Source organism: Hypanus sabinus, chromosome 14 (genome assembly GCF_030144855.1).
Source record: "Hypanus sabinus isolate sHypSab1 chromosome 14, sHypSab1.hap1, whole genome shotgun sequence".
NCBI lineage: Eukaryota > Metazoa > Chordata > Chondrichthyes > Myliobatiformes > Dasyatidae > Hypanus > Hypanus sabinus.
This window is the reverse complement of record NC_082719.1, coordinates 79,414,016-79,430,324: the sequence shown is the minus strand read 5'-3', so window position 1 is coordinate 79,430,324 and position 16,309 is coordinate 79,414,016. Positions and strand designations below refer to the sequence as shown.

At 44.6% G+C, this 16,309-nt stretch overlaps 1 protein-coding gene across 8 annotated transcripts in view; it reads right to left on the bottom strand.

Annotated features, from left to right (window-relative positions):
* LOC132404908 (GTP-binding protein Rit2-like) overlaps window positions 1-16,309 on the bottom strand; it is a 328,089-nt gene that overhangs the window by 230,648 nt on the left and 81,132 nt on the right. Inside the window, exon 1 of one of the 8 annotated variants that reach the window (XM_059989509.1) lies at window positions 15,969-16,094. The exons of 5 other annotated variants lie outside the window; for them this stretch is intronic. Coding sequence is in view for 1 of the 3 variants with exons in the window: in XM_059989506.1 (XP_059845489.1) it covers window positions 15,055-15,154 (100 nt within the window). In the remaining 2 variants the exon portion in view is untranslated. Of the gene's footprint in view, window positions 1-15,054; window positions 15,206-15,968; window positions 16,095-16,309 lie in introns of those variants that run through there. 2 more of the 8 variants (XM_059989510.1, XM_059989506.1) reach the window with 2 other exon arrangements.

The window sequence follows — 16,309 nt, the reverse complement described above, 5'->3', positions numbered from 1 at the left end:
CTTTTGTTGGTTTTACCTATGGTGCAGTGATTTTGTGCTTGAAATATTTAACTGTGCCTCCTAAGCATCCGATGTCATGTCCTGGGCCATCAGCCGAGCAGCTGAGAACCGCTTTAATACTTGGAAAAAAGTTGGAAATTATAAACAGCTCGACATCAGCTGAAGGTAACACAGTTCTGGGACGCTACTACCGGGAGCAGAATCTTGCCTTTAAAAGTACTTTTTTTGCTTGACAATGCGCCAGCCCATCCTAAACATTTGGACAGCATTCCTCCTAACATAACATGTGTTTCCTGCCACCTAACACAACATCGCTGATTCAGCCACTCAACCAAGGTGTAATCTACATTCAAGGCATATTTTTTTTACGGTGAACTACCTCTCAGATGCTGCAAGCAACAGATGATTTTGAAAATCCCGGGAGTTTACCAATGGTGAGGGAATGGTGGAAGTCAGAACACTTGGCACAAATGGCAATGGACATGGTCCCAAGTTTAGAACGGATTCAGCATTTCCGTCATTCCCTGCTGTCGACCCTTCTTCGCTACAAGCGAATTTATGTTGAAAAACAAAATGCTGCCAAGCAAACAACCCTCACCACTTGTATTCAAACCGGTGTCATCTCCTGCTGCCGGCAGTTCTAAGAGATCCGTAAGTCTTGCTTCACCGCTTGTTGTGCTTGATATGTTCCCAACACCACAACACCCACTCCTCTCCTGGAGCAAACACACCTGCCACTCTTGGTGAGTACTGTACACCCTAGTATGTTAACTTTTAACTTATGCTGAATATTACCTTAAATTGATGAAACATAATACAAATATTGCCTTGTGGTACTGCTTTTGTGTTGTTTTAGTATGAAAACGTGAATAAATTACAGATAAAACATATTTAGGAAGCCTTCTGAAATGCATCCCTATTTTCTCTATTTAAATAATTATTCACATTATGCGTCGACTGTGAGGAATGTATCCCCCCGCATATAATGAGGATAGGGTGTATGTCACCATATACTACTACAACATTTATTTTCTTGCAGGCCCTTCATGCTAACAGGAACAGAAAGACCTTGAGCCCTCACCATCTCACCTTTAAAATACTTACCACTTGCCTGTGGTCCCTTTGCCCCCTCTTGATGTCCTGAAATTGTGTAAAAGGCTGTGTAAGTGCAAGTATTCTAATATTTAATTCTTTCCCACACTTGTAAGCATTTTTCTTTCCTTGGTATCAATCCCAACTAAGACCCATTTCCCTTCAGAAGTCAGTATCTTGCAAAGCACATAACCTGTCACCAGTGAAATCCTGCAATGATGCTAGATTTGTCCTTGAATAACGGGAAAGATAAAAATATTACTTGCTCAGGACTTAATTGCACCCGAACTGAAATTTGCATTTGGTACAGCTCAGACAATTCAGGCCTTCAAATATACTATGTCCATGCAAAATTTACAAAAAGCACAAAGATTAAAAATAAAATGGTTTTCAACAAAGTTGTTTGCCTGCAGAATGACAGCACATAATCTTAAGCAATAAATTCAGGGAAGAGTGCAACATACTCCAAGGACACAAATAACTTTACAATAAACAACTATTCACCAATGACAGATGCTTGTGTAATATTTCAGTGCATTTCCTGGAAATGGTGTATAATAGAAGCTAAACTGCAAACATTTCATAGCCATCCTCAGAATTTACTGTTCCAATCAACTAGGAGCTCAAATGGTTTTCAGTAAATCACCCACTCTGGAAGCCTTAGGCATTGGCAGTTTGAAACTCTATATATAAGATGAGTTACTGCAAATAAGACATGACCAAATGCCATAAACTTGTTTCATACATTTGCTGCCCTAGTCAATTTTTACTGTATATACAGACATTTACCCTGTGAATACTGATTCCACGGTTACTAGTTTGGAAAGCAATTTGATACGTAAGTGGTTGCAAAATCTTTTAAAATACAATGAATTTGCTGCCCCATTAGTTCCATTTATTAATTTGGATCTCACTGGGGTTCTAAAATGTGACCAATGCATACATTTTAAGCAGTCAAAGATGCTTCAAATGTACTCCGGATTTGTCATGGCGCACTACTAAAATAAACACAAAAAAAACCTTCACAAAGCCCCCATTCTGAATTATTCTAGAAAAACAATGTTGAATTTAGCCAATATGAAAGTTAACACTTTTTCTCTCTCCACAGATGCTGACCAAGCCCCTGAGGGTTGCATACTGATTGCTACCCATGGCTCTAATCTGCTAATTAAATTTGCCAACAACACTACATTGATTGGCCTTATCTAAACAATAATGAGGTGGCCTACAGGGAAGAAATCATCTCTCTGACACAATGGTGTCAAGAAAACAACCTCTCCCTCAATGTTGCTGTCATGGTCTGGTCCGTGAGGTCTGCATTGCAGTTCACGGTCCGGTCCATCACACCTTAAGCCAGGTTTTCCCTTGTTCTGTTGGGTGCTCTAATGGAGCCACCTGATTCTCATTTTGGGCTGGCTACATAAATAGCTCCTGGGTTCAGCTTCATTTGCTGAACTGTTCACCTTCACTTTCCCCCTGAAGCCTTGCCTGCATTGCTGGCAAGTTCTACTGCTGGTGCAAGACTGGAGCCTTGCTGTGTCTAGATAAGGAACTGTCTATCGTTGTTTGGAACTGTTTCTGTGTCCATGCCTTTGCTAGGTAGGTCTGGCTATTTGCCATTACCTTGTTTTGGGAACTGTCTCTGTGTTCTGTGTACGAGTCCCAACCTTAAGTCCTGCTCCTTAGGAGGGGTCCTGGCTCTGTGTTCCATGTCCCTGTGTTCCTGTTCGCTCAAGACCAAGGCTCTGTGTTCCTGTTCTCTTGAGACTCTGTGTTCAGGCATCCAAAGATTGAGTCAAGGCTTCGGGCTCTTGTCCTGTCTATGTGCTTTGTCCTGGGCAGGAGTTCCACGTCTAGTCCTGTAGCCAAGCCTCGAAGAACCCTAGCCTCATCATGACCTCACCTAGTTCCGGGGTCCAAGACCGAGTCAAGAACCAGGTTCTGGGACCTTGTCCAATCTCTGGCCCGGAGTCCATACCGAAGCCTCAAAGAACCCAAGCCTCATCCAGTCCTGTAGCCACATCATGTCCTCGCCTAGTTCCGGGGTCTGAGCCAAGACCCAGGTTCTGGGTCTATGTCCAGTCTCTGGTTCGGAGTCCAAGCCCAGGCTCCTAGTTCCCTGTTCCTTGTTCTAGTCCTGCTTTCCCAGCCAAAGTCCCAGCCCAAGTCTGTGTTCCTGTCCCAGATCCTATTGTGTCCTGGCCAGTCCCTAACTCTAGTCCTGTCCAGTTCCCAGTACTTCAGTGTCTGTGTCTTGCTTTTGGGTCTGGTCCCAGCACCTCCCAGTTGCAAAAACAAAGGAGCTAGTTGTGGATTACAGGAGAAATGGAGATGGGCTAACCCCTATTGACATCAATGGATCTGGGGGTGAGAGGGTAAACAGCTTCAAGTTCCTTAGCATTCACATCACCGAGGACCTCACATGGTCTTTACACACCAGCTGTGTGGTGAGAAAGGCACAGCAGTGCCTCTTACACTCCAGACAGTTGAGGAAGTTTGCTATGGGCCCCCAAATCCCACAGGGGCACAACTAAGAGCATCCTGATCAGCTGCATCACTACCTGGTATGGAAAATGTACCTCATTTTATCACAGAACTTGGCAGAGAGTGGTGCGGACAGCCCAGCACATCTGTTGTTGTGAACTTCCCAAGATTCAAGTATTTTACAAGGACACGTGTGTAAAAAGGGCCTGTAGGATCATTGGGACCCAAGCCATCCCAACCACAATCTATTCCAGCTACTACCATCTGGGAAGCAGTACCGGGACCAACAGGCTCCGGGACAGTTTCTGCCACCAGGCCATCAGACTGATGAATGCACGCTGATTTAAGTGTACTCAGTATTACACTGACTGTTCTGTTTATTATGAATTATTATAATTGCACATTTCTCATTTAGATGGAGACGTAACGTAAAGATTTTTACTCCTCATGTATGTGAAGGATGTAAGAAATAAAGTCAGTTCAATTCAACTTGAGTATTTCCAACATTGTCTATTTATTTAGAATTTCCAATATCAAAGTACAATGGTGGCACACACTAGCTGAATTAACAGAATTGTAACCTGAAGGCTTGGACTGATGATTAAAGCTCCAATCACACCATAACAAAAAATAAAATTCTAAACTAAATCTGCTATTCAAACTAAATATGAAAAACACTCACCTTTGCATGAACACTGTTGGAGGAATAATACATTAGAAGTGATTCTGCTGCCTGTGTGGGATGAGAGTCTATCGGGACCCTGAGGTCTTGTGGAAACTCTGTGGTGGTTTCTTTTGAACTCATAGTCTTTTAACATCTTTGGACTATTTTTACTGTGCCCATGGTCTGTTTTTTATCAATTATGGTATTGTCTGCACTGTTGTAACTATATGTTAACTATAACTATATGCAACTATGTGGTTTTGTGTAGGTCTTGTAGCTTTAGCTTTTGGTTTGTTGGGTGTGTGATGGGCAAACCAAGTTTGAGATGGGGTCCAGAATTGACCCTATGAACTGTGTTGCTATTGAGAGGGGGGGGGAGAGGTCCAGCTGAAATGTGACAGAAAGAGACAAGATTTAATGTTATGGTTCCTCGGCTGAGTGTTTACCTTCTCTCCAAGGGCACTTTTGCCTGCTTGTTAAAATTCCTGCAGAAACAGCAGGGAGGAGCCGGTTGATGGACAGCCGGTGTCCAACAAGTGGAGATAAAAAGCAGGTCTGCTAAGGCACAGGCAGACACACCACGGGACACTGAATGGGCTTTGTGCACCCAGGTGAAGGTAGGGGTTTTGGAGGATCGATTCGGGGAATCGATCAGTGGCTCATAGCGTGTAAAGATATGACCAGTGGGAACTGTTTGCGTGTCCACCCTCGCCTGGGTGACAGGTCCACCACTGAAGAATGGTCATACATGGTATGGTCATAGTCGGTGACCACAACATGAAGGCAACGGCAAGATCAACAGCAATGGCATCACCTCACTCTCTCTCCAATGATATTCAAACAACTACCTTGACCTGAACTGAACTGAACTCTGCATCATATCGTAAGACTGTATCCATTTACCCCTAGCTCTGAAACAGCCTGGTTTTGATTCCTATTTCCGCCCTTCTGTATATATCATTGCTAACCTGTTTCATATATTTGCATTTTATAGTACTGTATTGCTTAGTTTACTAATAAACACTATTAGTTTATGGTAATACCAGACTCCAAAGTGTTTTCCATTTCTGCTGGTTCTTAACCCGGTCACGGGGTACATAAAAAAATTGGGTGCTGATCCGGGATTTGAACCTGGGAACTCTCGCATACCCTGTGACCAGGGTAACAACCAGCAGAAATGTAACTGTACTCATGCATTTGTTAGCATCTGAAATGGCCTTCTGGTACCGTTTAACTCGCACTATTTCTTTCTATAATTGTCAGCGCATTTCGCAATATTCTCAGACATTCAGATTCATACTCATCACCAGTCTGTTGTGTCTGTGCCCAACTACATATTAATTAAATAAAAGCACACATGCAGGTGATGTATTTAACTGTTGCATTCACATTGCAGCAAAAAAGAAAACAATGTGCATGCATAGACAGCAGATCAATATGTAGTTAGGTAGTTCTGTGGGGAGGTATTGCTCTAAAAGAAATAGAACTATACAGTAAATCCATCTAGACTGCTCTGCCATTTTATTACGGCTAATCCATTTTCCCTCTCGACCCCAAACTCCTGCCTTCTCCCCCATATGCTTTCCTGCTCTGGCTTATAAAGCCTCAGCAACACTGCCTTGCTTTTATATTCTAGTCCTCCTGAAAAGAATGCTAACATTGCACTTGCCTTCATTACCACTGACTCAAGACCTCTGGTGGCAACATGATTCAACAATCAATCTACTGGAGGAACCTGTAGGAGGAGGCTGCTCACTTCTGCAAAGACTGTGCAAAGGGAGTATGCAACGATGTACAATCAGCAAGGCAGGAGCAAACAAATGAACACAGAACTAGTCAGCATGGCAGCGGAAGAAACTAAAACTACCATCACCTATGTGCTGAACTCGGAGATGAGTAGGAAGTAGCAGTGAAAAAGGAGGAGAAAAACACAAATGAGCACGAGAGCATGGGGGATACATGGTACAAACATACAAACTAACAGCAAACTCACTCCATTGTCCAAGAGAAGATTGAATACAATCTAGATGCAGGAACAGGCTGGATCACTCAAAGGAGGAAAAGAAATGCCCACAAATCTAAGTGAACCCAGGCACTAAAGGATGACCTGTTGCCCCTACAGAGCAAACGTGACACCTTTTCTGTAGAGGAGTGGGAGGAAAAGTAGAAGGGAATGCAAAATTTAGGAGGTAAAACTGAAAATATACCTCAAAGAAAAAAAGAGTCACAACAGGATTGAAGTGCTGGGAACAAAATTGCCAGTATAACCCATCTCTGTACACTGAGAGTGGCCTGGCAAAGGACAATTCCATTAATGCCTGTGTCTGGAGTCAGTGCAGTTCCAGGTGTTGCCTTAGGAACAACACATCTGAGCTCCCGTAATATCGCCCAGCTCCACCAATCCAAAAGCTGCAAACTTTTTGAAGAAAGATTACGAGTAAATTTCACATGTGGATCAGTATTTGTTTCTCTATGGCAGAAGACAGCAAATGTTGCAGATCAAGGCCTGTATCTAAGTCCTGAGCAAGAAAGTTGTTCACATATACACTGGGCATGAAAAAAATTGTGATGTGACTCTAAATCATATATTTCATCATGACATTGGGGTCTAATGATTGCATCATTAATGATGATTAACACGTGCAGTATCACAAACACCATACAATGAGTACATCTATCATAAGTCAAGGCCAACATGCTATTTTTACTGGAATGCAACTTAACACACCTCAGCATTGATCAGCAGTGGTCATGGAGATTGCTGACCTCATGAGGAGACAATGGTATCCATTCTCCTAGGTATTCTGCTGCAGGAATGTGAACTCAAGAGGGGGTGGGGAGCTGACTCATATTAATAGTCGTAATCTTTAAACCAATTGTTAATATAGCATGGACATCACAAAACTCAATGCCACATTTGAACTTCCGAGGAGAATAATAAAAGATGTAAAGTTGGGTGATGTCTTCAGCAACCTTGCAGATGGAGCACCATGACATCTGACCAATCCCACCCAGAATAGAAATTTATGTTGTACCCAAAAGCTTCAATGCTCAATCAGCCAATGTCAAGACAGTTCTTCTTTGACCACTACAGGAAGGGTCAAGAGTTGGTAAATAATATAAAAGTTGAATGCAAAATGCCTACCCCAGAAAACACAGAGAAACTCAATCCATTAGTCGGAAGCAATCAAGAAGAAAATCATGAGATTCTTCATGCTCCAGGGTTTCACAATCTACTTTCTATGTCAGGCACAGAGGTAGGTCTCCACAAAACCTCACGGTGTCTGAGATTCCACCAGATCATCTTTCAACTTAGAGTCTGTTCTCTGGAGTAATAGTAGTGTGATCTCTCAAATTGAATTTGATGTACTCTTAAAGGATCATCTATTGATGGGTCATCAAGTGGCTATAGAGGCTGATCTCGATCAATACATATAACTGGGATGCTACAGTGTTTTGACTAAATGGAGAACACCTATGTGTGACTTTGTTTAACGTGGGGAAGCTAATGCACAAGCAGCTACCACACTACCCTTGACAGATCAGGATCAGAGTACAGGGGCATTGAGTGTAAGATGACTGGGGATCCTTCACTGCTGCAACCTTCCTCTGCATTCACTGCTGTTGTAATGTGTCATCATCTTCCACCAGCTTCACTGTTGAGTTCTTGGTTGAAATGCTCTTTGTCTATAATCTCCCTTTTGACCTTTCCACCATGGGTGACCCTACCAGGAGGGATCAGCCTGCTAAACTGAAGACACCATTGCTCTCTGGATCCCAGGAACTCAGAAGCCTCTCCAACACAACAAGTCAATGATCCTCAGAGAAAGATCTATGGAGCACAATGGGACATGCCTGCACTCTTCAGCCAATAGATTCACAGGAGATCCTCTATGATCGGCAGCCTTAAAGAAGCAGATAGATCCTCACAATTTGACGTAAGTGTCTACAGACCTTTTTGTGTTGGACTACTCACTCTAAAGGCTACAGAAAGATAGAACCTCTTTGCCAGGGTAGAACTGTCAAATACTAAGGTGCATAAGTTTAAGGTTAGAAAGCAAACGTTTAAGGGAGCTATGTGGAGCAACCTTTTTACACAGAGAGTGGCAGCTGCTTGGAATGTACTCCCAGGGGTTGTGGTTGATACGATAGTAGTATTTAAGGGGTCTGACACATGAACACAAAGGGAATGCAAAAATATGTCATGGTCCCAATCGTTAATTACCTATCTTGCTCCTAACTTTCTTTCATTATATCATGGTCCTGATCGTTAATTTCCCAAATTGCTTCCAATTCTCTTTGATGATGGCACACCTGGTTTCAAAAGACTCAGTATGAGAATCCCTACGTCACAACCACTAGTCACCAGTTCATTAGTCTTTTCTTGTGTGTTAACTGTGACTCCTGATGGCTTAGAAGCATTTGTTCTAAGTTTTGCTCCAGTTTCTAGGTTTACCTATGAAGTTCTGTGCAAAGATTCCTCCTGTTTGCTGCTCAACATTCAAATCCACGTTAAGAATCCTAACTCAATCTCCGTGCCTGTGTCCTGCACTTGGGTTCACTCCAGTTGTTCATTGCAACAGAACAAACTGGTCACTATGGATCCAGCGGACACGAAGACCCTGTAACAAGTCCTCCCCAGCCAGGGTTCCCTACTGGGCCTGCACTATCAACTCCTCCGGGAAGTTGTGGACAACCTCCGTTCCCTGTCCACTAACATAATGAAGATCGGTGACCAGGTGGACAGTGTATCTGCTAATCTTACACCATCCTCTCCTGGAACTCAGTCAAACCAGCCCAGACAGTCTGTAGTGGCAACCCCCTACGTGTCAGCAACACCCCCACTGAGATAGCCACACATACCTGAACCTGAACACTACGCTGGGGATTTGGGGAAGTGCCGGGCCTGCCTTCTGCCGTGCTCCTTGGTGTTCGATCAGCAGTCATCTACTTACTCCACGAACAAGTCAAAGATAGCTTATATCATGGGGTTGTTGCAGGGAAGTGCCCTAGCGTGGGCTATGGCTGTTTGGGATAATGAGCTGAAAATCTGCTCTTCATTCCCCACAGAGATGAGAAATACTTTTGACCACCCCATCCATGGTAGAGATGCTACTAAGTGTCTACTCACCCTTCGTCAGGGCTCCCGTAGTGTCACCAAGTATTCCATGGAGTTCCGGACGTTAGCGGCCGACTAGGGGTGGAATGATGAGGTGCTCCAGGGGGTTTTCTGGAATGGCCTCAGCAACATGGTGAAGTTGGCGGCAAGGGATGACACCAACAGCCTGGATTCATTGACCTCCCTAGCCACCAGGCCGGAAAACCGTCTTCGAGAATGCAATAGGGAAAGATCTGGTCGCCCGCTACCAATGGTCACTCCACGGCTTTCGTTTCTACCTCCCGCAAGAACAAGTCCCTCTCCTCCTCCTGCTCCAAGAGTAGCTCCCAGTCCAGCCACTTCCACCATCCAGGGAGAGGAACTCATGAAGCTTGAACGGAACCGCCTCTCTCCCACTGAGCAACTCCGGAGATTGAGAGTGGGTGAGTGTCTATATGGCAGCCAGTCCGACCACTTCCAAACTACCTGTCCCGTTCAGCCAAAGGAGGAAGGCTCACTGGCAGAAAGGGGAACCCTGGTGAGTCAGACAACATTCCCTTCTGTTCCTAGAACCCGGATGAAGATCTCAGCAAAATTATGTTACAACAAACAATCCCTGTCTCTGTCAGCTCTAGTGGATTCCAGTGCTGAAGGCAATCTTCTGGATGAAGACATAGCTTCCCGGACCAGAATTCCTTGGGAGCCGTTGAGTGCCCCCCTGGCGGCCTGGGCACTGGATGACAGACTTCTGGCCTGGGTCACACACTGCACACCACCCGTCTCTAATTCTCTCCAGGAACCATCAGGAACAGGTACAATTTAACTTAATTTCCTCCGCTCAAGCTCCTATAGTTCTTGGGTATCTCTGGTTGGCCGGCCATAATCCTCACATCGACTGGTCCACTGGGAAGATAGCCAGCTGGATTCCGTTCTGTTTGTCCACTTGTCTTTAATCGGCCCTTTCCCCTGTGAAAGTCACCACAAGCTCGTCTGCTGCTGAGACCCCGACCTATCCAAGGTTCCAGCAGAGTACCATGATCTGGGAGAAATATTCAGCAAACAATGGGCTCTATCCCTGCCGCCACACCACCCTTATGATTGTGTAATCAACCTTCTCCCTGGGGGCCCCTCTACCCACCAGTCGGCTGTATAATTTCCCCGGCCAGAAAGGGAGGCAATGGAGGCATACTTAAAAGAATCTCTCACGGCGGGCATTATCCGGCCCTCACCCTCCCCTGTTGGTGCAAGTGTCTTCTTTGTGGGGAAGAAGAACGGCTATAGAACAAATATCCACTGCCCCTTCTCAGCTCTGCTTTGGAACCACTTCACGGAGCCACCATCTTCTCCGAGTTGGACCTACGAAGTGCCCATCATCTGGTCAGGATAAGGGAGGGAGATGAGTGGAAGAACGCATTTAACACCCCTCTTGGTCACTTCGAATACCTGGTCGTGCCATTCAGACTCACCAATGCCCCTGCCGTTTTCCAAGCCCTGATAAACAATGTCCTTAGAGATTTCATTAACCGCTTCATGTTTGTTTATTTAGATGACATTTTAATCTTCTCCAGCAATCTTCAGCAACACACCATCACATCCGTCAGGTTCTGCAGAGGATCTGGGAGGACAAATTATTTGTAAAAGCCGAGAAGAGCAAATTTCATGTTCCTTCAGTCAGTTTCTTAGGATACATCATCGAGAGCGGGCAGGTCAGAACAGATCCTGAAAAGATCCAGGCTGTAGCAGAGTGGCCAAGACGTACAACACTCAAGCAACTCCAGTGATTTCTGTGGTTCGCAAACTTTTATCGTTGTTTCATCAGGGATAACAGCCAGGTGGCAGCACCTCTTAATTGACTCACCTCTCCGAAGACCCCTTTTCACTGAGACTTTGAAGCAGACGCTGCCTTCTCGGAGCTGAAGAGGGGTTTCACCTCTGATCCCATCCTAGTCCAACCAGACCACTCTTGTGAATTCATTGTGGAGGTCAATGCCTCCGACTCTGGGGTGGGAGCGGTCCTCTCCCAACGTTCAGGCCCTGACCAAAAACTTCATCCCTGTGCCTTCTTTTCTCACCAGCTGTCCTCCGCCAAACAAAATTACAACATAGGGAACTTGGAGTTACTGGTGGTCTAAATTGCTTTGGAGGAGTGGAGGCTTTGGCTGGAAGGAGTGTAACATCTGTTTATCGTCTGGACCAATCACAAGAACCTCGCATATATCCAAACCGCCAAATGCCTGAACTCCTGCCAGGCCCGTTGAGCATTATTTTTTGGTCGGTTCAGATTTACGCTCACCTATTGTTCAGGGTCCAAGAACAGGAAGCCCGATGCCCTCTCCCATCAATACATTTCCAAGGAGGACCTTCCCATCCCCAAGACCATCCTTCCACCATCCTGAGTAGTGGCTGTCCTCACCTAGGAGATCAAAGAGCCTTGATCAAAGAGGCTCAACGGACTCAGCCAGACCCAGGCAATGGACCCTCCAATCGTCTCTTTGTGCCCGACTCCATTCAATCTCAGCTTCTCCAGTGGGGGCACACGTCTTATTTTGCCTACCATCCTGAGATCAATCGGAGTCTGTTCCTCCTGAAGAGACATTTCTGGTGGCCCTCCATGGATGCTGACACCCATTCTTTTGATTCTGCCTGTTCTGTTTGTGCCCGTGGAAAAGCCTCCCACTGACAACTTGCTGAATTGCTTCATCTCCTACCTGTTCCTTGCCATCCTTGGTCTCACATTGCACTGGATTTTGCTACTGGACTACCCCCTCCACATAGGAACGCTACCGTACTCACCGTAGTGGACCACTTCTCCAAAGCTGTGCGCTTCATAGCCTTCCCAAACTCCCTACAGCTCATGAAACATCTGACCTTCTCATCCATCATGTCTTCCACCTTCACAGGATTCCCTCAAACATTATTTCTGACTGGGGCCCCCCAATTCGTCTCTCAAGTTTGAAGATCTTTTTGTCACGTCTTTGGATTCTCAGTAAATCTATCATCCAGCTTTCATCGCAGACAAACTGGCAAACAGAGCGAGCTAACCAGGATTTGGAAGCAGCACTGCGATGCATAACCACCAACTACCCGTCTGCCTGGAGCACCCATCTCACTTGGGTAGAGCACACCCACAACACCTTGGTTAGCACCGCTGCTGGAATGTCTCCCTTTGAATGCTCCCCCGGTTACCAACCCCCTCTGTTCTGCGCTCATGAAGATGATATTGCTGTCCTCTGTTCAGGCCCATCTCCACCGGTGCCACAAGATATGAAAAGACACACGTAGAGCCCTGCTCCATTCAGCCGACCGCAACCAGAGGATTGCCAACTGCCATCGGATTCCTGTACCTGATTATTGGCTGGGCAGAAGGTTTGGCTCTCTTCTCAAGACATCCCCCTCAAGAACGAGCCCAAGAAGCTCACCCCCATTTCCTGGGACCATTCGAGATTGAGAGCATTATCAACCCCTCGGCAGTCTGACTCAAACTACCTAAATCTATGCACATCCATCCTGCATTCCACATTTTCTAATTGAAGCCAGTATCTGTCAGCCCTTTATGCCCTCCTGCCAAACCCCCTCCCACCTGTCCAGGTCATTGACGACCACCCAGCGTACACTGTCCAGCTATTAGTGGATGTGCACCACCGAGGCAGAGGCCTTCAATACCTGGTTGATTGGGAAGGATACGGTCTGGAGGAACGTTCCTGGATTCCCCGCTCCTTCATCTTTCTAGGTTTAGCTATGAAGTTCCATGTCAAGATCCCTCCTGTCTGCTGTTCAACATTCAAATCCACGTTAAGAATCCTAACTCAATCTCCGTGCCTGTGTCCTGCACTTGGGTTCACTCCAGTCACTCATTGCAACAGAATATGGATCACATGTAGACAGATGGAATCGTTTAATTGTGGCATCATGTTAGGCACAGACATTTTTGGACCTGAGTATATGCTCATGTACTAAACTGTTCTACGTTCTATGAAAGCCTCACAGAACTTCCTGCCTTTTAGCTCACAGGGTTTTGATGATAGTAAGCAGGAAGGTCCGGACCAACCATTGACTTCAGGGCAAAGACGATTCATAGGACTTCATTTTTCAATTATACCTTGCGCTATCGAGCTGGATCAACCCAGACCTTCTGAAAGTGTATAATTTAAGCAAACATTTCTTAACGTTCCCAAACCCCTTCTTGCATCACAGAGTTATTTCCAGCCCAGTGCATCTACTTGACCAGCCCATTCACTGTTTATCATGGAGTCATGGAACACTACACCACAAGAAGGATATTCTGGGGTACAGTACATGGTTGTGCCTGACTCTCTCCATCTAGTTACCATTGCATTTATTCTTGCACTACCTTGTCCTGCAAGAGTGAGGGAAAACTTCCTGAGCGTTGTGCAGTCTGTTTCAGAAATCCAGCTGTTGTAGTTGTATTGTTTGCAATATGTGAACATTATGTATTATCTTTCTGAGGGCTCGCTCCAGCAGTGATAACTGAATGCAGGTGTAGTGGAACCACCAGGGGCTGGAAACAAGCCAGAATTAGTAGATATTCTTGGTACACAGAAGGAGGGCTGTTCAGTGCAGCAATCAGTGCATAAAATTGGTGATGTATTTCAAAGAAGAGTACAGTTGAAGATAGAATATTGCCTCATGTATGGTCATTAAACTTACTACTCTATTCAGCTCCTTGGAGTGTGAATCCTCACACTAAACTCTATGGCTATCTTCCCTACTTTATACTACAATTACTATATTGCTTTCTAGGCTCATGTTACCTCCCCTCCTTTCAATCTGTTCCACTATAGCCTCCAGTACAGTATCTAAAAGACTTGAAATACACTGTGTCCCATCCTTGCATTTTCCTGGTCCAGGCCAACCAGGCAACTGTCCACTCTTAAAAAATGTACACATATCTTGTACATAGACAACCATGTTTCCGAATAGCACAATTGACTGTGGATACTCTTGCAAGCTGCCGTGCAGGCCAGGTCCAAGTGACTCATCTGGCCCAGAACAGACTTGACTCAAAAGACAATAACTTGGTCAGAATCCTGAAATCCACATTAAGTGGGACACAAGTTTCTGATTAGCACATACAAAATGGCATCCTCATCATTCCCAACATCCTTTACTCCCGTCAGGTTTACAAATACACTCTCCACAAATACAGTACTGTGCAAAAGTCTCAGGCCTCCATCTATACAGTGTATATATGTGCTTAAGACTTCTGCACAGAACTGTAGATGACAAACAACAACAGACACAGCACCTATCGTTTGTCATAGGCCTTCAGTCAGAGAGGCAACCACCATCTATTTCCACTCCCTGGCTTCTCCCATGAAGCCAATGTCTCATCCAACTTACTACTTCATTCTGAATGCCAAGAGGCTTAACCTTCCTGAACAATCTCCTGTTGTGTCTATGCACAACTATGTATCAATTACACCCTATCCTCATTATATGCAGGGGATACATTCCTCGCAGTCGACACATAGTATGGAAAACACATAATGTGAATAATTATTTAAATGGAGAAAATAGAGATGCGTTCTGGAGGGCTTACTAGATATGCTTTATCTGTAATTTATTCACATTTTCATACCAATACAACAGAAAAGAAGTACCACAAGGCAACATTCGTATTATATTTCCACAATTTAAGGTAATATTCAATGTAATAAATCATAGAAAGTTAACATACTAGGTGTACAGTGCTCACCAACAGTGGCAGGTGTGTTGGCTCTGGGAGATGAGTGGTTGTTGTGGTGTTGGGCAGCTTTACATGGATGAGGTGGATGGTTGAGGGTCGTCAGGATCATCAAGGACAGCAAAGGGTGAAGGAAGACTCACAGAACTTTCAGAACTGCCAGCAGCAGGAGATGACACTGGTTTGAAGAAAATGGTAAGATCTGTTTGCTTGGCAGCATTTTGTTTTACAACATAAATTTGCTTGTAGGGAAGAAGGATTGACGGCAGGGAACAACCAAAATGCTGACTCCGTTCTAAACCTGGGTCCATGCCCATCGCCATTTGTGCCAAGTGTTCCACAGCCTTAAAAAATTCTGCCAGTTGCTTCACCATAAAATCTTTTTGACTCAAACCCTTAAGAGCACGGGGGTTTAGTGAATGGTAAACTAAGAGAGGCTTCATCTTACAGTCTCCTTCAGCATTTAAACACATAAGCAGAGTCAATCTATCCTTTGCTGCCTTGAAAACTGATGCAGTTTTTTTATCCTTACTTATGAAAGTGTGTTTCAGCATACGCTTCCAAAAAACCCCAGTCTCGTCTGCATTAAACACCAGCTTTGCTGTGATGCCTAACTCAGCTATCATAGCCTGCAACTGCTCAAGGTAGCATTCAGCAGCTTTGTGGTCAGTACTAGCTTGTTCACCATGCACAGCTAAGTTGTGAAGCTTGTGACAATTAACCAACTTAGAAAACAATCCCCTACTTGTATTAAAGCAAACAATATCACTTGATGCTTCTTCAGTAGCCTCTGAATAAAGGCAACCATAAATTTCCAAAGATTTCACAGGAAGATGATCGGAACTGACTGTTGTTTTTTTCTTTGTTTCATGTTCAATGTACAAACTCAACAATTTCTCCACTTTTGTCATAATCAGGTTACGCACTTTGGTAACAATCTTTGAGGACAAATGTGATGAATCAATCACTGCACTTTATATTTTCTCAGCAATTTTCTTTATGTTTTTGATCGTGGACTCACCCCGGTTGAAGTAGTGTCCCAGAGCTGAGATACCTTCACCCAACGCAGCCCTGTTTATAATTTCCAACTTTTTTTCTAAGCATTAAAGTGGTTCTCTGCCACTTGGCTGATAGCCCAGGACTTGTCATAGGGTGCTTAGGAGGCATAGTTAAATATTTCAAGCACAAAATCAGTGCACTGTAGGTAATAACAACAAAAGTTTAAGAGTGTAAGAATGCACATTAACCCACTGCCCAAACCAATGTG